The 24,268-nt window shown below is 45.8% G+C and overlaps 2 protein-coding genes and 1 long non-coding RNA gene across 8 annotated transcripts in view; 2 read left to right on the forward strand and 1 right to left on the reverse strand.

Moving 5' to 3' along the window:
- The first annotated feature begins 391 nt into the window (after positions 1-391).
- Positions 392-22,424, forward strand: Men (NADP-dependent malic enzyme). 3 transcript variants are annotated; one of them, XM_076520557.1, is made up of 8 exons: positions 392-683; positions 6,595-6,748; positions 18,761-18,919; positions 19,656-20,018; positions 20,655-20,966; positions 21,091-21,459; positions 21,551-21,845; positions 21,937-22,424. In XM_076520557.1, exons 1-8 carry the CDS (start codon positions 631-633, stop codon positions 22,047-22,049), a joined length of 1,818 nt encoding a protein of 605 aa, XP_076376672.1. In that variant the 5' UTR covers positions 392-630; the 3' UTR covers positions 22,050-22,424. The 3 variants fall into 3 exon arrangements, with proteins under 3 accessions (XP_076376672.1, XP_076376671.1, XP_076376670.1); XM_076520556.1 differs by lacking the exon at positions 392-683 and adding an exon at positions 4,020-4,193; XM_076520555.1 differs by lacking the exon at positions 392-683 and adding an exon at positions 6,018-6,223.
- Positions 6,779-17,753, forward strand: LOC143259202 (uncharacterized). The gene is made up of 2 exons (XR_013033047.1): positions 6,779-10,742; positions 11,789-17,753. It is a non-coding gene; the product is annotated as an uncharacterized LOC143259202 (long non-coding RNA).
- Positions 22,411-24,268, reverse strand: part of Doa (CDC like kinase darkener of apricot) — a 31,768-nt gene continuing 29,910 nt past the window's right edge. For all 4 annotated transcript variants that reach the window (XM_033466515.2, XM_033466513.2, XM_076520554.1 and 1 more), the window contains one exon: positions 22,411-24,074. In XM_033466515.2, coding sequence (XP_033322406.2) covers positions 23,862-24,074 — 213 coding nt within the window. In that variant the 3' untranslated portion in view covers positions 22,411-23,861. The remainder of the gene's footprint in view (positions 24,075-24,268) is intronic.

Genomic DNA, 24,268 nt, shown 5'->3' on the forward strand with positions numbered 1-24,268 from the left:
AAAAGACGCTCATCGATCAAGACGTCTCGTTTCGTCCCGTCTCGTTAGCGTGAAACTGTTTGGTTTAATTGAACTTCATGGTGCTCGGAACACACACACACACACAGAGGGAGAGAGAGAGAGAGAGAGAGAGAGAGAGAGGGGGGGGGGGAGGGAGAGAGAGAGAGAGAGAGAGAGAGAAATGGCTGGAAACACCGGAGATTTATTTACAGGGCCAAATCGTAACGTTCACTTTTCATAGCGGACCGTTTTATTGCACAATTACACGGCTTTCCTCGAGATCGAAATCGCTTTCTGCCCCAAAAACGTCGGCCTTAAGGCCGATTTCTACCACCACGATCCTTCGTTAAACTGGCAGCGGTACGCATTCTTTAGTTGGTTCGCGCGCGCCTCAGTCAGGTTTGCGATCTGCTCGCGATCGGAAGGATCGATTTATACGTACATACATAGGATAGATAGAGCGAACCACGGTAGCTCCGTACAGGAGATCCGTATCGTTCCGTTTCTGCGCGCGACACGGTGTGCATCGTTTTCCCCGAATCGGGTCCTGCAGTTTCCATTCAATTATGGACTATAGTTTCTGTTGAGTTTTCTCGTTGTGAATCGCAGGTCGAATTCGTTTCATTCGCGATGGGAAGCCCGCATTCGAAGGATGCCCGTAACAAACAACGAACTTGCAAGATGTAAGTGACGAACTTCTAAACTTTGCTTCGGAGAACCAAGAACGGGGGGGCATCGGTCGACGCGCGTTCTAAAGTTATTAAATTTGAATTATAATTTTATTATATTATTAAAATAATTACTAAATTTACGATTTGTCGCGCCGACGTTGCATAGTATTTCCGACTATGCGATCGTTGGAAAGGAATGGAAGGAATGCACGCGTTCTATTATGTGCAAACGTACGAGAGACGGTTTCCTTTATCCGATACTCTCGTTCTTATCTTCCCGCGGACGATCGTATACGCGCAACGTTCTTCTTTTTACGCGCGACCGATTCACGAAAAGCAACCGGACGAATCGGAACGTTATCTTATCCGACGCTTCGGACAAAACAAAGGATACCGCGAATCTTTGCAATTCGCTGAACCCGGATTACCCGGGCTCGTTATTTCGCGCGGCTCGCGTTTAAACAAACTTTTCGTAAACAGGTCATTCAAACGAATCGTTCGTTGATTTTTATTTCGCAAACCGTCGACTTCGCGCAATTGCAGCATTCGCTATTTATAGGATTTCACGGTATGCTTATGTCGCGTCGTGGTCGATAGGTCGGTTGAAAGGTGGGAACCGATTTCTATTCTCTAGTGTTTGCAAATTGGACGGCTCGATTTATTCGCGATCGAACGAAACGATGCTTTCGACGAGAACCGACGACGATAGAAAATTTGTCGTCGAAACGACTCGATGCAGCTACGATCATGGAAAATCTGGAATTCTATTCGAATCCCGTGTACGAGTGCGTGTACCATCGAACGGCATCGAATTCGTAAAACGCCGGAGTCGGACTTTTTAATATGCCTCTTACCGTTCCGTTGTCGCGATCTATCGTACCGACAGCATCCAGCGGGTATACTCGATTCGCGGCGAACGAAATTTGACGGCAAGCAGGAATCGATACGCGTCGCGCGTACAAATTTCAATTACGAACATACACCGTCTCCGTGTACCGTACACGCAAATGTCTACGCGCGTACTTATTTCGATCGATTCTCCGATCAAAATTGTCCGAACGATTTTTCTTCGATGTTTTCTACATTGAAAAAATGTACGCGCGATATTCCGACGGAAATTTCCAGAACGTCGATCCGATTACGTACGTATCTCCGACGATCGAAATACTCGGAAACGCGCAACGACTCGTGATCAACCTCCGTGAAATTGGCTTTTCTTTCCCGTTCGTCGCGCGCGCGCGCGACGATTTCAGCCGTAAATGGCGACCGCGAATCGACCGGCTCGTTGCAACAACGCGTTCGCTGAAACGCGCGGAAAAACAAACGTCCTGCGCGTCGGCGATTATCACGGTCGGCGGACAACAGAATTTCGCGCATTCGCCCGATTCGCCGCGAAGTTGAAATTTCGCGACGCCGTCGCGTTTATTTCCACCGCAGATCATACGATGATAACAGGTTACTGACCTGTGATCTGTGTACCATCGTACGACATGTGCAAAGAGAAAAAGTTTCAAGTTCTGCTTGGTCGGCAGTGAAATCATTAAACAGTCTCACGATTACATTATCACGGTTTTTTCGGTGTTGTTGTAGTAATTGTAACCGTAACTGCCTCGCGCGGATAGCGCCTCGTCGAGTACATCATGAAATTTAACGCGTTGAATGCCACGCCGGTTTTACAGAAATTGTCCGTGGCGTCACGGGGAATTTTCATTTATGCGATACATATAATGTTGAAATATTATCTGCGACAGATAAGTGACAGTGTATAATCATGTTTGACATGTTATCACATTAAAGGCGGGGGATCTTGACGAAAGTATGCTAGGTAACGCGGCGACCGCCCCGCCTCGTTTTTCGTCCTAGAGCGGGCGATATTTTGTGTAATCGTAACAAAATTTAGACTTAAGAAAGTTTATTCAAACTCTTAAAACTGAAAGAAATATTAAAAAAGAACTAAACGCTGATTACAAAGAAATGTTTTAAAGTACATATTTATGAGAAGAATCTAGTATTTTTTATGAGTGTGATAACGTTGATAACACTCGCCACGGTGAAGAGGCGCATTGCAAAACTCGCATTTGAAGCAAGTCAACTTTCTTTTTTTATGTGCCGCTCAAACTACGCAGTTTCGTTGGGCATATAGCTTTTTGCCTTCATTTTCTATCCGAATTAAGTTGTGCTTTTTGATGTCTAGCGTACTAATACGACTCCCGCCTTTAAGCCACAGTCGAGATAAATCGTATTACTACGACTCTCGCCTTTAAGCTACAGTCGAGGTAAATCGTATTACTACGACTCTCGCCTTTAAGCTACAGTCGAGATAAATCGTATTACTACGACAAAATTTTAGATATTCACATTTGTTTGAAATTATGTATATTTCTATCGATTTGGGCGCGCCGGTCACCGGTGGCCCCCATAGCGTCGCCGCCAAGTCGAGTGCCGGTCACCGGTGATCCCCACGGCAGCCAACGTGTTAATACCCGAACGTCCTCTATTAACACGTTGAATGCCACGGGGGTCACCGGTGACCGGCACTCGACTTGGCGGCGACGCCATGGGGGCCACCGGTGACCGGCGCGCCCAAATCGATAGAAATATACATAATTTCAAACAAATGTGAATATCTAAAAAATTTTGGCGCCGTGGGGGCCACCGGTGACCGGCGACGCGACGAATAGTTAAAATCCATAATTAGGGTAAACATCGATACGCATAAATTTTTAAATAATATAATATTATAATAATTGTAATTTATTACAATGCGCCACGAAAAATGCATAAAACAAGTTTATACAACTAAACTTATCTGCTGTAAATAATATTTCAACATAATATGCATCGCATAATGAAAAATTCATGTTGGCGCCTTGGGCAAGCCACGTAAAATTCGCGCGGCAGCCAACGTGTTAACATCGATCGTTCGAGCAGCGTGTACGTAAATCCATAAACGTATCTCGCGGCACTTTTAACAACACCGGCATCGTTGCTTCCGATCCTGATTCGACGTTAATTCGCTCTTTTCGAGAGAGTACGGGTCTCCAGTCTCGAATTCTTCGGGGACGAGTATCGACGTAGCGACAATTCGACAATTCGACAATTCGACTGTTATTATTATTCGACTGTTCGATGCCGTAAACTCTGGTTCCGCGAGAACGAAGAAGCGGGGTTCTTCGGGGCCGAGCGTGAAAAAAATGTCCGGTGGCGCGAGTTCGTTCAGTGTTGCACGCCTGATACACCACGTGAACGCGCGTCTAGCAACTTATCGGTATGACGTAACCGTGTAACTGAGTAATCTTGCGTTGTTAAACTCGGTTCAGACGATGATCGCAACAGTTTATCGAGCGATGTCGTATCGGCCGAGAGGCGTCGCTCGCAAAAAATCGCGACCATGTCCTCGAGACGTTTCCTGAAACGGTTCGGCCGTCAATCCGTTTCGGCTCTCCGTCGGTCGAGCCACTCGCGTTCCGCTACGAAAGACCTCGAACCTTGCACCTTGCCGCGCGATCAGCTGCGCCCCAGGTAAACCGCGGCGAACAACGCGCGCGCGCGCGAATACGCGGATCCCGATTCATCGCGAACGTCGCGTCGGAAAGCTGAACTTCCGCGCCGTCGGCGATTGTTTCTGGACAATTTGTGCACGATTCGAATTTGTGTCGCGAACAGCGTGTTGCGATTATACCGTCGTTCTACGCGTATACATCGACGCGTATCGCATCAGCCGTGTCGGTCGGTAAAGCTTTCGTCGATCCGCGGGCAATCGGTGCAGTTCGTTCCTCGGAACTCGCGCGCGACAGCGATCGTTTGGACGAATCCGTCGATTCTCGATGAACCCCCTCTCTCTCCGGACTCTTCGATAATTTGGCAAAAGTTTATCGCTATTATCGGCAACTACCTACCGAGCTGACATTTCGTGCTCGTAACGCAAGCTCTCGTCGAACTCTCGAACAAACGCCTCGAAACGACTCTTCGAACGACGAATTCCGATCACCGATTACCGACAACGAGACGGACGAAACTCGTCGTGTGTTCGGTATAAGATATTAACCCTTTGCGGTCGCGAAGCTATTCGAATTCGAAATCCAAAACATGACTTCTGATTTACGGTAGTTCTATTTTATATAATTTATTGCGACTTATGCGCATGAGATTGAGCCTGTTGACAAGTACAATGCAATTTGAATAGTTTTCTTTTCAAGTAGAAACGAGTCCGATGCTCTTAGAATGATTTTGAAAAATGGTACACCAATTTTTAGCGGCGCCTCGGAGTCGCCATTCGAGTGCGAAGGGTTAATATTATATAATAATATTATATAATATAAATATCAACCCCTTGGCCTACACGATATCTGCCAATTGCGCGAGCTATAGTAAACAAGAAAATCGGTCGCGCGCCGTGCCATTCAACTGTTCAGCCGTGTACCCGAACTGGCGCAAAATGTGTACCTTTCATGACATATGTATTTCAGTGCAACGAAAGGAATTGCGAAATACTAAACAATGTTTAGGTACAAATAGTAATTTTAAGACGTCTGGAGTGCAATCATAATCGATTGATCGGTTGACAAAAATAATTTGTTTTTGCACAAATTTGCACAAATTCTTTATCACGAGTCTGACTCGTGGCTTTCGTTTATGGCACGAATTCTTTACCGCGAGTCAGACTCGTGGTTTTCGCTTATGGCACAAATTTTTCACCACGAGTCAGACTCGTGGTTATAGGCCAAAGGGTTAATAAAATATTAACCCTTTGCACTCGAGGGCTCCGGAGCGGAGCCATTTAAAATTTGTCTTCAAACTCGAGAGCTCCCCGCTACGGAGACAATGCAAATAATTTTCAGTTTTTAACGTAAGAACAAAAACAAATCGTAAAAATTAGTTATAGGATGTTTCGCTGTTGGTGACAAATGACGTTTGTATCCATAAACAATTAAAAAAATAATAACATACAACGATGACTTTTCTTTTAATACTTATATCATGAACTTACATGTGAATATGATCTTTTCACTAAAATGGCTTCGAGTTGCTGGTAATATGACTCAAAAAAAACTTCGAGTGCAAAGGGTTAATAAAACGAATATTAATACTATATAATTATAATATTCGCGTCTCGAGCTGCCGAAACGCCGGTTCCCCGTACGTCGAGCTTCGATCGCAGCTCCGATCCGCTAGGTCTTCGAACAGGGGTGGGGTCTCGTTCTCTCCGGTCGATATCGTTTTATACGTGGGAAAGAAACGTTGCAGCATCGACGCGCGACCGGCTCTACGAATTTCTCGCTACCGGCTACGCGTGGCGCGTACATAGATTATTCGTTCACGGCCGGATGGAATATGTATTAGTCGTCCGATGCTCGTCCGATGCTCGCGCGATGCTCCGCGACGGGCGAAGACGCGCGACTGCGCGCTCGCGCTTGCGCTCGCATTTGCTTCGAGTTAGCCGCAGTCGTAGCAAGCCAGTGGTGTAACGAAAGCGGCGCGCGCCATCGCCTTCGGGAACGATCAAATCGTTTTCAGGCAAACTCGGATAAGGCCGATCTCGTTTCGTACCGGTAATCGCAGCGCACGATTCGGCGAGACCGCGCGCGAACATCCCCGCGCCTAATCGTCGCTCGCTCGCCCGCCCCACCGCGATGGCCGTCCGTTATGTAAAATATCAATTGTGTCCTGTCGGTTTATCAATTCGCGAGCGGTCACCGCGAGCCGAGTCGCGGTCGGAATCTCTCTCGCGACGAATAAAGGAAAGCCAAAGTTCGCCGCCGTGTTGCTTCATGAGCTTGATACGCGACGATACCACTCCACCCCACGCCCCTAACCGCACCTTCGCTCGACAGTTTCGACACGGACACCGCCGCCGCCGCGTTCCGTTCTGCCGTACCGACATTTTTCCCCGTCAGGCTTAAACCTTGCCCGTCGTTCGCAGGATCCACGGCAGTAGTCGGTCAGTCTGCAACGGCAAATCTCCGAGCATGTCGAGCCTCGAGAGGGATCAGCTTGGCAGTCGAGGAAACGGCGATGCCCTGTGCGCCGGCATGATTCGCGGCATGGATCATCTGAAGAACCCCCAATTGAACAAGGTACGCCCGGCTTTACGTGCCGCTCTCTATTCGATGCGAGCTTCGGATCGTCTTTCGAGCTTCTCCGCGGCGATCGCGTCGACGGTTCGACGTCTAGCAGCGGCGTGCTCCGTGCTCGTCTCTTCGTCTCCGCCCGGAATCGCTCGTTCACGCGTTCGCGTATACGCGTACGTTGCACGCGTAGATTGACAGCGGCGTTTAAAGGGCGCGGGGCCGAAAATAAACGATGACAGTTCGAGCCGACGCGGAAATTCGGACGGACGGATCGCCCGTCGTCGCCTCGGCGTGGCCGCTGGGCCGGCGAATCGTAAACTTTCCCACGGAAATCGATGGAAATTATCCATCGTCCGTTGCTCGTTCTTTCGTCGCGAGTGTTCGTATTTTAAACGCTGCTGTCGTTGCGCGCGGCCGACTCGCCGGTACTTTCGTGTCTTCGCTGTAACATATTTTCGTGCAACTTCTACTTTGTCGGAGCTCGAAGAATTTCGATTTGAATTTTTACCCTCGATTTTCATCGGACTTTCGGTGCTACCGGACTTTTTGGAGCAGCGATCCTTCGGCGAACGTCGAGAGCTCCGTCTATCGTTTCGAACGATCGATTACCGAATAAACGAGAGACGCGACAGACCCCCGCGAGGAACGCGACGTCTTTTCTAATTTTTTTGCAGTTCGAGAGATATTTTTTGTTTGGTGTATTTTTAACGAATTTATATCGGTGCATCGGCATATGGTAGCGCCGAAGCAACGGGCAACCGTAATCCTTTAATATCGTGGTTCGTTCGATCGGTCACGTAGTCGCCGGGATTCCATGAAATTCGCTTTCACGGGGATCGGAGTTTAACGAACGTCACGGTCGCGTACGTCACGGCCGAAGATGACGAAATAAAAAGATACGGAGGCACTCTCGAGTACCGCTGTGCTTGTCACACCTCTGGATAGCATACGAGTATTAATCGATGGTTCGAGTTTAAGATCGCCGCACACTATGACGACCCACGCATAGAAGAAAACTATATACGTATATTAGTTTTAGAGGTTTACATCGACCAAAACTGACGCTTTAACCCTTTGCGGTCGAAGCTATTCGAATTCGAAATCCAAAACATGATTTCTGATGTACTGTAGTTCTATTTTATAGAATTTATTGCGACTTATGCGCATGAAATTGAGCCTGTTGACAAGTACAATGCAATTTTAATAGTTTCTTTTCAAGTAGAAACGAGTCCGATGCTCTCAGAATGATTTTGAAAAATAGTACACCAATTTTTAGTGGCGCCTTAGAGTCGCCATTCGAGTGCAAAGGGTTAATATCGAAGTGTGCAGAGTTCACAAGTGGAAAATTTAGATTCCAAAAAGACCAAACGACTGGGCTTCGGTTGTAGAAATATCCGTTTTGCAGTTATTGCGGAGATATTTGCAATATTCGGCCAGAGAGTGGTGTCAATGTCACTATCCGAACGTAAAACCGACGTAAAACCACGGGGGTCACCGGTGACCGGCACTTAACCTGACGGTGACGCCACGGGGGCCACCGGTGACCGGCGCTCCCAAATTGATAGAAATATATATAATTTAACACGTTGGCTGCCGCGCGAATTTTACGTGACTTGCCCAAGGCGCCAACATGAATTGTTCATTATGCGATGCATATTATGTTGAAATATTATTTACTGCAGATAAGTTTAGTCGTATAAACTTGTTTTATGCATTTGTCGTGGCGGGGGTCACCGGTGACCCCCAAGGCGCCGCAGACCATTTTTGCGATTATATTTCAATCTCCGAGTTTAGGATGAAGTTAGCGATGTATTTAGTGAAATGTTCTAACGATGAAGATTGCACTTCACCAAGCAATTACCTACAGAAAAAACGTCGCCATGAACTTAAAAGGGAACCGGGAAGAATGCGAAATATAAGACGATTTTGCAAATTGTGTTATGAAAAAAATGCAAAATAGCTAGGAAGAATGAGAGCAAAGAATTGCACTAAGAACATATTGTGCTGACTGTTCTGGCTCACCTTTTCTGTGCCTACCGTGTTTCAATGTGTTTCATCGTTATGCGCACAAATAACATGTATATTTCCTTGTATTAATAAAATTATTTTTGCATGTTCTGTACGGCATTAATTTCTTCAAAGCATTACAGAAACAATGGCATTGTTTAGAAATTTATAAGTATCGATGTTTACCCTAATTATGTATTTTAACTATTCGTCGCGTCGCCGGTCACCGGTGGCCCCCACGGCGCTGTAGCCAAGTCGAGTGCCGGTCACCGGTGACCCCCACGGCAGCCAACGTGTTAAAACAAATGTCAGTATCTAAAATTTTGTATTATTACCATCGTCGATTCAAACGGTGACCCCTGTCGCAATTAACGTGTCAAACATGGTTATACACTGTGTGACTTATCTATTGCAGATAATATTTCAACATTATATGTATCGCATGAAAGAAAATTCATCGTGACGCCACGGACAATTTCTGTAAAACCGGCGTGGCATTCAACGCGTTAACCCTTTCCACTCGAATGGCGACTCTAAGGCGCCATTAAAGATTGTTATGTCACGCTTGAAAATAATTTTATTAATCGAATTTCTTCACATTTGAAGAACTGTTGAAGGGATAACTTGTTGCATCAATCGCAAAGTTCAATTTCATACGTATAAAATGCATCAGGTTATATAAAATGGAAATACAGTAGGTCACAAAAATTATATTAAATTTTCCGTTAATTTGACTTCGAGTGCAAAGGGTTAATATCGTTTAGCAGCATGGTAGTTTCTACGAACGTTCCACGCGCGTCGCTGGGACACTGCGAACGCGACTGTACTTTTTTGGTCGTATAATTATACGTATACCGTGTGAACGCATCGTTCGTCCACCTCGTACAGCGATTGTCGCTAAAGTACCGCGATCTCGACCAGTGTTCGGTCGATCCGCCGTACTTCGTTCAATTTGATATGCTCGTGCTACTTTTGCGTCAGCGGTGTATATATACATATATATGTATATATTCGGTGACGCGTTCGACGAAACTAATGACATGTAGATCAACGGTTGTTCCGAGGTACATTATACGTGTCCCGGTCATTGTTTGTTCGCTCGGAATCGAACGCGTGCAACCGTCGAATCTAAAATCAATTTTTTCGAAGTAAAAAAGATCCGCGGTCGAACCTCGGACTCGATTTTCTCGATGACTCCGCGAAGCGTCCGCCGAATGTTCCACGTGGAAACATTCGATTCCGATTGCGAAATCTCCGTGGAATGTTACGATGAACGCGTGTACGGTGTGGCACGAGTCGCGTTTCCTCGAAGCGGACGCTTCGTAATTGTCTCTGCGTAAACTATCCCGTTAGTCGCCGATCCGCGTGTACACGCGTATTTGTTTCTCTCGGTGCCGTGGAAATTTTCTATCTTTGCGTCGACGCTCGAATCATCCCACCGTGCTCGTTTCCGTATTCCGCTGGATGCGCGTTATCGGTACTCGACGATACGATAGAACGCGCGAGCTTCGGGATCGGTTCGCTCGAACGGTGCGAGGTCGTCGAACTTTTCCGTGGTTCCCGACGGTGTTCGCCTGGCCCAGGTCCAAAATCGCTCGATGGTCTTCTCAAAATTTTCAACGAGCGATCGCGAATTCTCTTTATGCAAGGAATCATTCTAACACGCGTAGCTGGCTTTGCGGCCAATGGACAGAGCCTTATCGCCGCGACTTATCTCCGCCATTAGCCGAGCGAAAGACACATCCTGTCGCAATTGCGTGACCGGAGCTCGCGCGCGAAGGAAGACAATTTCTAGGGAAACGTAACGGGAATAGATCCGGACGCGTTACCGTGGTACAAACGAATTCCACGAACTCCCTCGGCCTCGTAAACCCGACCACTGTTCTACGATATTGTCGCGTCACGCTGCGAGCTAATCGCGACACGCGTATCCGACTGCGCGATTCCCGACGAAAATAAATCGTAGGATTTGCAGCTCGAGTTTTCGAAACGGGTACGAAAGATGGTTACCCGAATAGATAATTAACACGTTGACTGCCGCGTCACCCGTATTCGGGTGACAGCAAAAGTTCTCATCAGACCACGTCACCCGTAATTCGGGTGACGCTGATTCGACTACTTACAAAGAATTTCCGAAAATATTTGCACAAATATTTTACAGAAGGTAATGAAACTATTGAATTCTTATAAAAATGGTTTATTAAAAAGATTATTCGCAGTGTATAACATTAAAACATTCTCTGCAAAGTTGAGGTTGATCAGGACAGCTTGGACAAAAAGTTGTTGGTTTTTTCAGATTTGCTCGTGCCTCTGATCGGTCCATTTCGTATCTTTTATTTGAGCTTTCATTTGAACTGTAGCTTCCTCGGTATCATCAACATTTCTTTCTTCTTCCATGACCGATTCTCGTAAAATCCCGTCGATAGTATCTTCATAACATTCATTATCACCAAGATTGTATTTATCAGTATGCGAATCAGAATCTGACGATGTAATTCTATTTATGCTTCTCCTTCCGGGCAATCCGATCTCTTTTCATTATTGAAAAATATAAGGGCAGAGATTTTAAGTTATACCATTCGGTACTCGGCGAAGATTCCAACTGTTCATGCAGGAACAGAAACAGACACGAATTAACAGCGCACGCTTCCTATAGCGGCACGGGTGGCCTGTAGAAGATTTTGTTGTAAATACGCGTGGCAGTCAACGTGTTAACACGTTCCGTGCCGAGCTTTTTTTACTCGAATCTTCACACTTTGATATTTTACTAAAACTTGATGTATTACGTGCAATTATTAATTCTCGTACACATAACAACGTAACAAAAACTTATCAACGCCCATTCTTGCGGTGGAAATTGATTCTTCGGTTCTAAATTTCTTGTTAACAATTTGTTCAGTTCACTAAGTAAACATGCAAGCGTGTACCATCGATGGTACACGTGGCACGGAATGTGTTAAACGACGAATCGACAATTTGAAAAAGAAAATTTGCCAAGTCGGAGTGTACGCGAGCGGGCAACCTTGCCGATTCTTGCAGTAGGTCGCGTCGGTGTCTTGCATCGCGGCGAAGAACTCCCGGGGTCGCGTATTGATCCGCGTTGGCAGACGAAGGGTCGCGATCGCTGGGACTCGACTCGAGGACCCTGGCAACCGTTTCCACGACCGATTGTTTGACATGGGACCCGGGACGGGACCGGAGCTCGAACGTTGAAAGGAACCATCGATGATGGACACGGATTGGTGGGACCTTGTGCCGGACTCGCACAGAACGATACGCGTTCCGGAGCCGTTGCTCGCTCTGGATGGAAGGGTATTCCTTTGATCTGTACATATTTCTCGGTAGTCTCTCTCTCTCTCTCTCTCTCTCTCTCTCTCTCTCTCTCTCGTCCGTTCCACGGCCGCGTTGTTGCACCCCGAACACGATGCACGCGCACCTTTCCTTCGAGGGCGGAGTAGCCGGCGCTTCGAACCCGACGCGGCACTTTTTTCGCGTTCGATTTGGGTTTGGGTTTGGCGGAGGATGTCCGAATCGCGATTCTGTAGCCGCTCGACGGAAATTCTAGCGCGATCGCGTTTCTTCGATGAAAATTGTTCTCTCGGAAGGGTTGCTTCGCGGATTTCACACGTATTTTTGATCGCAGTAGGAATATACGCGGAGAGAATATCGTAGAGTCCTTTGACGAACGATGCCAATTATTCGACGAGGAACGATAGTTTTATTTCTGCTCTATTCCTCGCGACGACGAGACTCTTTATCTTCGCGCGAGAGTCCGCGGTCTATTTTCGGGGTTGAAAAATTTGCACGGAATCACGCTCGGCAATTTCTACGGTAGGGATCTATTTCGCAGAGGGGGTGCCGCGAACAACGAAGTGCTTGAAAAGGGGGCAACGAGCTAGGAAAGGTCGGAGAACTATGGAGTTGTGCGAGAAGGTCGGGATAGGGGTGAACCGGGTTTTTGTCCGAGAGAATCGTTGCGCTCGACTGCGTGGTCGCAGATTTTGTTTAGGCTAAATATTCGATCGAAGTCGAGAGAGTCGGCGTGTCTCGATCGTTACCGTTTCGAGTTTTAATAATAAGAAAAATCTGTATCCGCGTAAAATTATATCCGAATCGAACGTTCGCGTAATTCTAAAATTTCAACGGAGAAAAATACGATTAGATATCGAAACGCGTTGAAAAAGGAACTTTAGCCTCGGACACAAAAATTATATATATATAATCTACGGTTTACTTAACACGTTAAAGGCGGGAGTATCTCGACTTCTCATAAATATGTACTTTAAAACATTTTTTGTAATTAGTGTTTAGTTCTTTTTTAATATTTCTTTTAGTTTTAAGGGTTTAAATAAACCTTTTTAAGTCCAAATTTTTTTATGATTACACAAAATATCGCCCGCTCTAGGACGAAAAACGAGGCGGGGCGGTCGCCGCGTTGCCTAGCATACTTTCGTCAAGATCCCCCGCCTTTAATGTGTTAAGACCGAGATTCGAAAATATCAGTTTACATTTCCGCCGGTTCCGTCAGCGCGCACCGACGGTGATGTAAACTATATATTATAGATATCGCGATACATCGTCGCCGGTGTCGTTAGAACACGTCGTGCTCCGACCGTTAGCGATCCCAGTATCGCGTATACGATGTAAAACGCGACGAACGACCGTCTTCGACTGGCGGAGAAGACCGCACCAAAAAGGGTAAATAAGCAGGCGAATTTTCAGTCGCCGGTCTCTTGGTCGCTCGGTCGTTTCGTGCATACACCTTCTCTCGAATAAAAGTAAAAATAAAACTTTCGAGAAAAAGAATCGATATCGTATTCGTTTAACCCCTTAACGCGCAGAAACGTATTAACACGGGCGTGCAAAACCGGCCAAAATGTGCAGATCCGTATATATACGGTCGGCGTCGCAACCTATGTCGCTAAAATGTTCAGATTCGAATATATGAAAAACAGTACGATGGGTACAAAATTCGATCTGCAATGCGATTCAATATTCACTATAATTATTTATCCACTATTTTTATTGAATTTTTAGTCATTTTTGCATTTTTTTTAAATATTTATTGAAATTAAGGTCCAAATATGTATTTTCTTAGATAAAAAAAATTGATTTTTTTTGGTCGGTTTTTTTTTTTTAAATTGTGCATTAAGGGGTTAATCCTCTATGGGCCCATGTAACTTTCAAGTCACAAGCTAATGTATCCACATTTTAATAATAGTTTTAGTTTTTTTTCACAAAATGATGTATACGTCTTAATTATATAATGCCTCTGCATTAACAAATAACAATATCGATGACGGTTGGCAGCACCATCAATCTGAAATGTCAAAGCAAATACCTTGCAAGTTGTCTGCAGACAGAAACCAAAGGGACCATTTCGTGCAATTGAGATCATTTGTGCTTTCGTCGGTGTTTACTAAATAAAAAAAAAGCGTATATAATATCTCTGGATTCGTATATCGATAACAATTTATTTATTTGCATTTCAATAATCATTTTGTTACTATTTGTATATGATACAGTTTTGTAACTTTCAGGTTACATTGGGATATTGTGGTAGATTCGAGTGTATTTAGGATAATAGTTGTGTTTTCTTCTACTTTCAAATTTATATATCGAATACCCCAAAAATATGGATACAAAATCATATAAAACTAAAAGAGGAACTAGAATTAGACGCATTAGCGGTAATAGATCCGAAGATTCTTTATCGGATTCTGAGTCCGATGAAGATCATCCGGTAGCATTTACCAGACGACGCGTAAATATTATCGACGGCGACGATGAATTTAGTACCGAATTATCGTCGGACAAGGAAAATTCGGGACCACAAAAAACTATTTGGCAACCAGTTCCAAATGCAACGTACATCGATGTTTAACGCCAAATTCAAACTGTTTTACGGAATTTCACGCTCGAGCTTCTATGCACAAAAATTCAAACGTTGCAAGCCGCTGTTACTTCAAAGTTACAAAGTGAATTAATATATTACAATAAAATTATTTAAAGTGGTAAATTTCTTTTTAATCTGCATATATAGATTTGTAATCGTTGATTTTCCGTTGCATAAATTTTTTCATAAAAAAAATTCTGCCCACAGAGGGTTAAGAAATAATCCAAGCCGGAATCCCAATAAAACGTGCAGGGGTCCGTCGTTTCCGAGCGAAGCTCGTTTAACGCTCGCTTAGCCGGATAACAGGATAAAGAGTCTCTTCAGCGGATTAGGCAGATGGTCGCGCGGCGGTTCGAACAACTCCGACGCGTCCCCCGAATCGTGGAAGTTTTCGAGAACAAAGCGATCGAAAGATAATTCGGTTGTTAATGATAATGCGTGCATGGTGATCCAATTCGCGGCGCGACGCGACGATAAGCTTTCAAGGAAAGAGAACGAGTCGTTGTGTCGCAGCGTCGCCGAGGTTCCAGCCCGCGATCGACTCGCTCGATTTTTCGTATTTTATTCCCCGACCGCGACAACGATCTTCTCTCGCGACACGCGGATCGATCCTGTAACCGCGCGATCGTTTCCGCGACAGCAACGTTGTCGCAAATCTGCGCAAATCTGTACATCGCTTAATTTTCGAATACGTCGAGAACCGAAGCCGAGGAATCGAATCGAGGAAGCATTCGGATTTTGGAAAATATCATTTCGTCGAAGAGCACACGTTTCTTCGTATGGATCTTCGTTTATGCTTGCTACGACAACCGAACGTGAATCGCTGGTGTCGATGACGGGTCTAGCCAATTCGTTCGCATCATTGTCAACGACCCCAGTCCCCCGGTGACTCGTTGTCGGTGGAAAAGTACTACTTTCGACGGGTGCTTTGACCTTTCCAACTGGTCACCGTCGGTCGCAAAACAGCACGTTGGCCGATGGAATCTTTTATGAGAGGCGGTGCTGCGTCGGAGATGCTCGAAATCGTCGAAAATGTCAACTTGCAGACAAATTCGCGCGCAACCCGATGCAAGAAAGAAACGGATGGGCGTCTTATTTTTACCGATCGACCACGTTTTGTCGTGCAACGAATCGATCCGTTTTTCTACGTACGCGTATTGTACGGACGCTGTCACCAGCGTTTCCACACGGTTGTTGTCGTAAGTAGCTTTTTAAACGCACTCGTTTACCTTTGCAAATTCTGCACAGCGAATAGTTTTTAAACGTCGAGGGAAAACAATGGAGGCAATTTATCAGATTTACGTGTCGCAAATATGTATACGATCCTCAAGGTTATCCCGCAGCCGTCGCGAAAAGACCGATGTCGATGCTACGCTATGCTATGCCTCTTACGTTCTTTCTGTTTATTTCTTCAATCGCGAGTATCGAACATCGAAAATCAATTGAACGCGCTCGTTCCAAAATCTCCGACTGACAAGGTCAGACGATCGCGAGTCGTTGAACTCGTTGTTTGTTGTAATGCGATGCGAAAGAAATCCCGGTTTCGAAGATTCGTACGAATAAAGAAAAAACGAAACAGATAACAACGGTCTTGGTTGCACGAAGAGGCACGACTCGTCGGCGACAGAAATTCGTGTTCACCGGGATAGGGAACGATGCGGACGACGCTATCAACGGTGTCGGACGGCTCGATCGACCGATGAACTTAATTTTCGTGCGATCTACATGTGTACGCGCATACGCGCGTATATAATTCTTTCGGCGCGTCCGTGGAACGCGGTTAAAAAATAGTTCGTCGATCGTTATTTAACACGTTGGCTGCCGTGGGGGTCACAGGTGACCGGCACTTAACTTGGCGGTGACGTCGTGGGGACCACCGGTGACCGGCACTTAACTTGGCGGTGACGTCATGGGGGTCACCGGTAACCGGCACTTAACTTGGCGGTGACGTCATGGGGGTCGCCGGTGGCCGGCACTTAACTTGGCGGTGACGCTGTGGGGGGCACCGGTAACCGGCACTTAACTTGGCGGTGACGCCGTGGGGGCCACCGGTGACCGGCGCTTAACTTGGCGGTCACGCCGTGGGGGCCATCGGTGACCGGCACTTAACTTGGCGGTGACGTCATGGGGGTCACCGGTGACCGGCGCTTAACTTGGCTGTGATGTCATGGGGGTCATCAGTGACCGGCGCTTAACTTGGCTGTGATGTCATGAGGGTCACCGGTGACCGGCACTTAACTTGGCGGTGGCGCCATGGGGGCCACCGGTGACCGGCGCGCCCAAATTGATAGAAATATATATAATTTCAAACAAATGTCAATATCTAAAATTTTGTATTATTACCATCGTCGTTTCAAACTGTGATCCCCGTCGCCGTTAACATGTCAAACATGGTTATACACTGTAACTTATCTATTGCAGATAATGTTTCAACATTATATGTATCGCATAAAAGAAAATTCATCGTGTCGCCACGGACAATTTCTGCAAAACCGGCGTGGCATTCAACGTGTTAATTATCGACCAAGGGCTCTTCTTCCTCGATCGAAAAAATGATTTATCCGATTGCGTATCTCGATATTGTACGAACGAACTCGGAGATATTTTTCAATCGCGACGAAGCTCGAAGGAGAAATTTAATCTAAAAATTTCGAGCATCGCCACTATTCGATCGCGAACGTGTTTTGCTGCTGCTATTATTGTTCGGAAGTCGGATTCGAACGTTGGTTTCGACGACGGAAAATCAATAAAAGCAATTACATAATCTACCTTCGACAACGCGGACGGTGTATGTGCAACATCTATTTTGTTGCACGATATCGAGACCGATATCGAGGCCGTGTGCAATAGACTTCGCGAATCGAATTAGCAACTCGATAGAAATATGTATGTGTATCGATGTTGCTACACCTGTCGGGTTCTCGCTGTCGAACGACGCGAAAACCGGCGGTGACGTTACGTATTATATTTGAAATAAGAACGGTACAATTAAATGCTGTATTTATGATTGTACGAGCCGCCGCGACGTTTGTTTGTTTTCTGAACATAAGAGGAAAATAAAGTCTCGATCGCGGCTAAGAATACACGATCCGATGATAATGCGATAAAGTTTGTTATTAAAATGTACAATGGATACGACGACGATTGAGCAAAGACCGCGATAGCTCGTAATCCGCTTGCATGTTGTACGTTGCTTATCGCGGCTAACGTGATTTATCGAAGTGCCCTCGTCGTCTCAAGTTTCAAGTGCCCGAAGCATGTCGGCACGATTCGTAATCTGTAAACGAGTCTCCGTCTAAATTGGATGCGGATCATAAATATACATATCGGTACATCCTGGGGGCACTCGTTGATTCCCGTGAACAGCGCGTTTCTTTGTCTCTTTGCTACTTATTATTATACTCGTTCGTTATTCGTGTCAAGGATTACCGAATTTCGTTCGCTCGCAATTCCGTCGCGATTCACCAAGATCGTGGAGTTCGCTCTAAACGTTGGACGATCTAAAATAAAAAGTTAGAACTGCTTCAAATTTTTGATCGAAGAAATTTAACGAAATCGTGTTTATCAACGTGGCCGGTTAATTTCGTGCTAACGAAACACCGTGCATCCGAGAGAACGTAATCTCACGGTGCCGAACGTTGCGTCGGTTGGCGCACGATAACTGTAGTTCGCTTTGAAAAATACATTCGGCGATGAGACGTTGCCTCGGCAAATTTCAGACAGTTTGAAACATTGTCGAAGGTGAAACGCGCGGTCGTTGAATAAATTCCAACCTGGATGTGCCCGTTCGTGACGTAAAGTCGAGCCGGAGAACAGCTGATCGCCTTTCACTCGCGTTCGCTCGCGGCTCGCAAGAATTTCCTCGTGAACCCATTTCGTCGGGCAACGTAATGTCGGCCAAGGTCACGGTGCCAGGATATCCTAAAAACCGTATATAATTCGAATGACGAATTTTTCTTTCATACGTTCGTACGTGTGTACGCGGTACGCTTAATTTATACACCCACTCGAAGGTAAAATAGTTTTACGAAAGATAAAAATTGTGTTTTTTATACTCGCGCATGTTGAAACGATTGGGAAAAAATAGAAACTAGAAAATTCTCGTTTTGTTTCAGGGGATGGCATTTACCATCGAGGAGAGGCAAACCCTGGGTATACACGGTCTCCTGCCAGCGGTCGTGAAAACTCAGGACGAACAATTGGAGCTGTGTCGTCTGAATCTCGATCGTTATCCCGACGATCTATCGAAGTACATCTATCTGATAGGTCTACTCGTAAGTAGGATCCGCGAGCGCGCTTCGCAGTTTTCATCGAAACGTATGTTAGGGCCGTACGAATGTATCGTACGGTGCTTAGATTGAAGGTTGCTCCTCCAAATGCTGCGCCTCCAACGTCAACTTAATGGCGGTGAAGTTGATTTGTAAAAAAGGTTTAAACTAGGTTGAAAACGCAAGGCAACACAGTTTATTTGAAGAAGGTCCAGGGGTTTACAGTTGTGCGTGAGAGTGATTGACCATCTCTCGTGAGAGTTACCGACAAGACTGACCGTCTCGACAAATTTTGGGTTGCAGGTTGACTTGCTCGGGGTGGAGTCAATTTTGTGCGGCCAATTTTTGGAGCCTGATTGGCTTCACCCCCAACCTGCCCCCACTTCCGAAGACGTTGCTCTAGGGCCTTGAAAAAAGGGCAAGTCGACGGAAGGCAGTTGGAGACCACCTTGGGTCTCCGGCTAAAGTACAGCAATAAAACTATTTCCCTTTTTTTTACTTTACCGGTTCTAACCGGTAAAGCAAACGGTAAAAAAATGTCGTTACAGCGGGTCGTCGTTGTAAATCCGAAATATTTGAACCTTGTCCCGTAGGGTTCGGTTTATTTTATTGGTCTGTCAGGCACCTTTTCTCGGGGTCGTAGTTTAGACCCCGTAGGTCCTCAAGTGACCTGACAGATTATTCGGTGTTGATCCGTCCAGGACGGAACAACGTAAATATTAACGAGGACACCGTTCTACAGGATAGGAACGAGAAACTGTTCTACCGTTTGCTAGGAGACGATGTAGCGAAAATGATGCCTCTGGTGTACACTCCCACGGTGGGTCTGGCTTGTCAAAAGTTCGGTTTGATCTACCGTAGACCCCGTGGTTTGTTCATCAGCATACACGACAAGGGACACGTGTACGACGTTTTGAAAAATTGGCCGGAACACGATGTGCGCGCCATCGTCGTTACGGACGGAGAAAGAATACTTGGTTTGGGCGATTTGGGGGCGTACGGCATGGGAATCCCCATCGGCAAGCTGTCCCTGTACACCGCGTTGGCTGGCATCAAGCCTAACCAGTGTCTTCCCATCACTTTGGATGTCGGAACGAATACTCAGGTGAGCGTCGCGTTCGCGTTCAAATCGGCCCATTACGCTCCGAGATATCGTTGAAAACGATTACGTCGCGTTAAGCAATTATTTGTAGATTATCGGAATCGCTTATGTATTAACACATTAAAGGCGGGAGTCGTAGTACTACGATTTATCACGACTTCTCATAAATATGTACTTTAAAACATTTTTTGTAATTAGTGTTTAGAGCTCTTTTAGTTTTAAGAGTTTAAATAAACTTTTTTAAGTCTAAAGTTTTTTATGATCACACAAAATATCGTCCGCTCTAGGACGAAAAACGAGGCGGGGCGGTCGCCGCGTTACCTAGCATACTTTCGTCAAGATCCCCCGCCTTTAATGTGTTAAGATCAAATTTCTGAAATTTGTCGTTTCGACTGGTCTAGCAGCCTCTAAACTACTACTGTTACTATAATCGGACCTCGCTTAACCGTCGGGAAGGACTCGCAATCGAGGCTTTATTATTTCAACCGCAATCAAGCTTCAATTACGTTGCATAAACGCGGTTGCAACGACCAAGGTTGATGGCGTAGTTGCCAGCGGAATTGTTTGTTCCACCGTGGAAGACTAGACTAGAAGTTTCGGAGGGTGCATCATCTTAAACTGGTATCCTGTGTCTTTCAGCTTTTGTTGGACGATCCGCTCTACATCGGCCACAGACACAGACGCGTCACTGGCCAGGAGTACAACGACTTCGTGGACGAGCTCATGAGCGCAGTGGTCAAACGATACGGTCAAAATACTCTGATTCAATTCGAGGATTTCGGCAATGCCAATGCGTTCAGGTTACTGAGCAAGTATCGCGATCGCTACTGCACCTTCAACGACGACATCCAAGGAACTGCTTCGGTCGCTGTCGCCGGCTTGTTGGCGTCCCTTCGTGTCACAGGCACGAAACTTTCGGACAACACGATCGTTTTCCAGGGTGCCGGGGAGGTAACCGTCTTCGAAGATTGCTCGTTGTAAACAGAAAATCAGAATGTTATTAACGCGGATTTTTAGAATCGGAAACTGTTAACTGAAAAAATGTAAAAATACCGATAATATAACCGTTTGACAGGCATCGTTGGGTATCGCGTGGCTGTGCGCGATGGCAATGATGGACGAAGGCGTCACCGAGGAGCAAGCCAAGAGCAAGATATGGATGGTAGACTCGAAAGGATTGATCGTGAAGGACCGTCCAAGCGGTGGGATAACCGAACATAAGTTGCACTTTGCACGTGGCGATGCGCCAATCGACACGTTGTTGGAGGTGGTGAAAACAGCGAAACCAACGGTTCTCATTGGCGCTGCCGCGGTGGGCGGCGCTTTCACGACCGAAATCCTGGAAGAAATGGGAAAGAACAACGACAAACCGGTGATTTTCGCCCTCAGCAATCCGACCAGCAAAGCAGAATGTACCGCCGAGGAAGCGTACGTTGCTACGAAGGTAAACGCGTAACTACCAAGCTACCGCCGATCGAAGCTGTCGGAGTTAAAGTCTGCTTTTCCGGTTATCCGATAAACTTGCAAACTTTTAGGGAAAATGCATATTTGCCAGTGGATCGCCTTTCTCTCCGGTGACCTACGAAGGCAAGACTTTCAACCCTGGCCAAGGGAACAACAGCTACATCTTCCCCGGCGTTGCGTTGGGAGTTATATGCGTCGGTATGCGCACAATTCCTGAAGAAGTGTTCCTAGTGTCTGCCAGAAAGTTGGCCGACATAGTCTCGCAAGAAGACTTGGACTCTGGAAACCTGTATCCACCGTTGCAGGACATTCAGAAGTGTTCGTTGAAGATAGCCGTCGAGGTCGCGAAATACGCCTACGAGAACAGTAAGAGAATTTCTTGAATTTTGTTCGGTAATGTTCGCGTAAAATGATTTCGGTCGTATTCATCGCCGTCATCGTATATTTTTATTCGCAGAGCTTGCATCGGTTTATCCGGAGCCGAAAGATCTCAAGGAGTTCATCGAGGCACAACTGTACGACACATGTTACAAACCGTCTGTACCCCCGGTATACGCCTGGCCTCAGTAATTCAGTCGGGCGCACGGTTTTAACTATGAAAACGATATGTCGACGATTATAAATCTTCCGACTGTTAGGTATCGCTTCCGATAAAATCCAAATATGTTGAATACTCGCATGTCGCGTGTTTCACAACATTTTCTTTTTTTTTTATTCGGCATTAGATTCCGAGAGATAACCTGTTGAGCAGGATCGTATGTAGCCGATTAACGAGTTCCGTGCACGTGTGTAAGAGAGGATATATGTTGCGTGAGTGTTGCATACTAAGGCAAATATCGGTGTTTCCGTTCGTGTGAGTCGTCGATCGCGTTAAATTATTATTGGGATGAAGCTTAAATCAACTGGTTGAATTAATAAAAAGTTCGTATGATTATTTGAAAGAAATGTGTTTTTATTGCTACTCGAGACAGCAGTTTCTTTTCCGGTGCTTAAGACTTAATTTCCATCTTTATGCGAGCAGCAGGATTATCCTTTGAACTTCGGTCATGTCGTGTGTACAAGAATTGAACAGCAAATACGGGCAAACATGAGCGTCGAAGCCTCGTTATTTACCTCACGATTCCATGCGTGTTTTTGTTGTTGTTCATACCTCGATTACACAAACGAAAAGCAGAGGTTCCTTCTTCTTCTTCTTCGAAAAGATCAAATATGCGGTACACGCATATAAATTATCATCGTTAATGATAAATTAATCATAGGTACCCGGTAAAAGTAATGAAAATCGTTCCACCTTCCTTTCAATTTTTGCAAGACTTGATTGAAATCATTAAAACACACATGATTGTTCGCAACAACGCGAGACAATTTAACAAAATATTCACATACGCGCCGAATAAAAAGGACGCACGACTCTTCGAATCGTCTCGATGCGGGAAAAGAACATACATCGAACGGTATTTTCGAAAATGCTCATCTTGCGGTTTTCCGAAACCGTTACAACATTTATCCGTCTTCTTGATCTTCTTCAACTACGATGAATTGGCGTTCCTTCCTCAAAAGACTTCGTTCTCACGCACTCCCTCTCTTTTTCACTTGCATTCTCTCCCTTTCTCTCTCTCTCTCGCTCGACCTTTCTCTCTCTCTCTTTCTCTCCCGTCGTCACTTTATTCATCTCAACACATACGCGTATATTTACTTGGCTTACCGCTAATCTGATTCTTACTACTAAACACGTCGTGGTCATCAATCTATGACAAACAAGAGTATAAACTGTGACCTTTTTTTTACGCCAAACTTTGTTGCATCATAACATCGTAATAAAATTAAAGAATAAAATGTACAGAAGGAGCGTTTTCTTTAGAAAATGTTTACACAATCGGTTTGGGACTCTGTTACGCTACACTGAGCAGACACACTGGCCGATTCGCGCCAGTCACAGGGATCTCGTCAGTAATTTAGCTATCTACCCTCATTCGGTTGCCTGCCAACGGAAACGAGAACGATGATGCATCAGCGATCGATCCGTTGTACAAACGTATTCTCAATCGAGTCCGAGTTCCACAGCACCATTTTCACTACTGCTTTCCTTTTATTTCACGTTGCGTCGACCGAACAAATTTCTTCTCGATATTTATGACCGATAATCGGATTATCCGAACAATTTTTCTCTCGCGTGCATAAAAATTTCGCACGGTTTTTCTCAATTTCTCGATTGCCAAACGATTATCGTGCGACTCTCGACCGACGTCATCGAATCACATTCTCGGGAGGAAAATACAGTTTCGTCAGACTTAGCGACGATGTCGGAACAGTGACGTAAAGCAGTAGTGTCGTCGTCAATGGAGTGTCTGTCCAGTAGGGAAGTCGGTCCCTTTCCTAGCTTCATCGGGAGAGAGAGTGTGATCGTTCGTGTGGTTGCTGGGAGTCCCCAGCTGCACGGGGATCCGGTAATCTCTGGTGTGCTGGTAGAGCATCGAAGAACGGATGCGCTAGAGCGTCCTTCAGGACTATCCTTTGGGACGGCTCGTACTCTAGCATCTTTTGGATAAGATTGAACAGCTGCCGGTGTTCCTCGTCGTCCGACGGCATGCAACGCTGCAGGAAAGAAAACGTGGTAAGCGATTGCGAACACCGTGTTAAAGTTACACGTCCACGGTCAAAGAGATGGCACAACGAAACTCCTGGGTTCCGGTAAATCTCGTCGCGCCGTTCGAGAAAACTCGTCGATTCGTCGAGTCGAGCGGTTAAAGGTACCGCGCGACGAGTCCGGAACGAACGACGATACGCGC

Source organism: Megalopta genalis, chromosome 3 (genome assembly GCF_051020955.1).
Source record: "Megalopta genalis isolate 19385.01 chromosome 3, iyMegGena1_principal, whole genome shotgun sequence".
In the NCBI taxonomy this organism is placed as follows: Eukaryota; Metazoa; Arthropoda; class Insecta; order Hymenoptera; family Halictidae; genus Megalopta; species Megalopta genalis.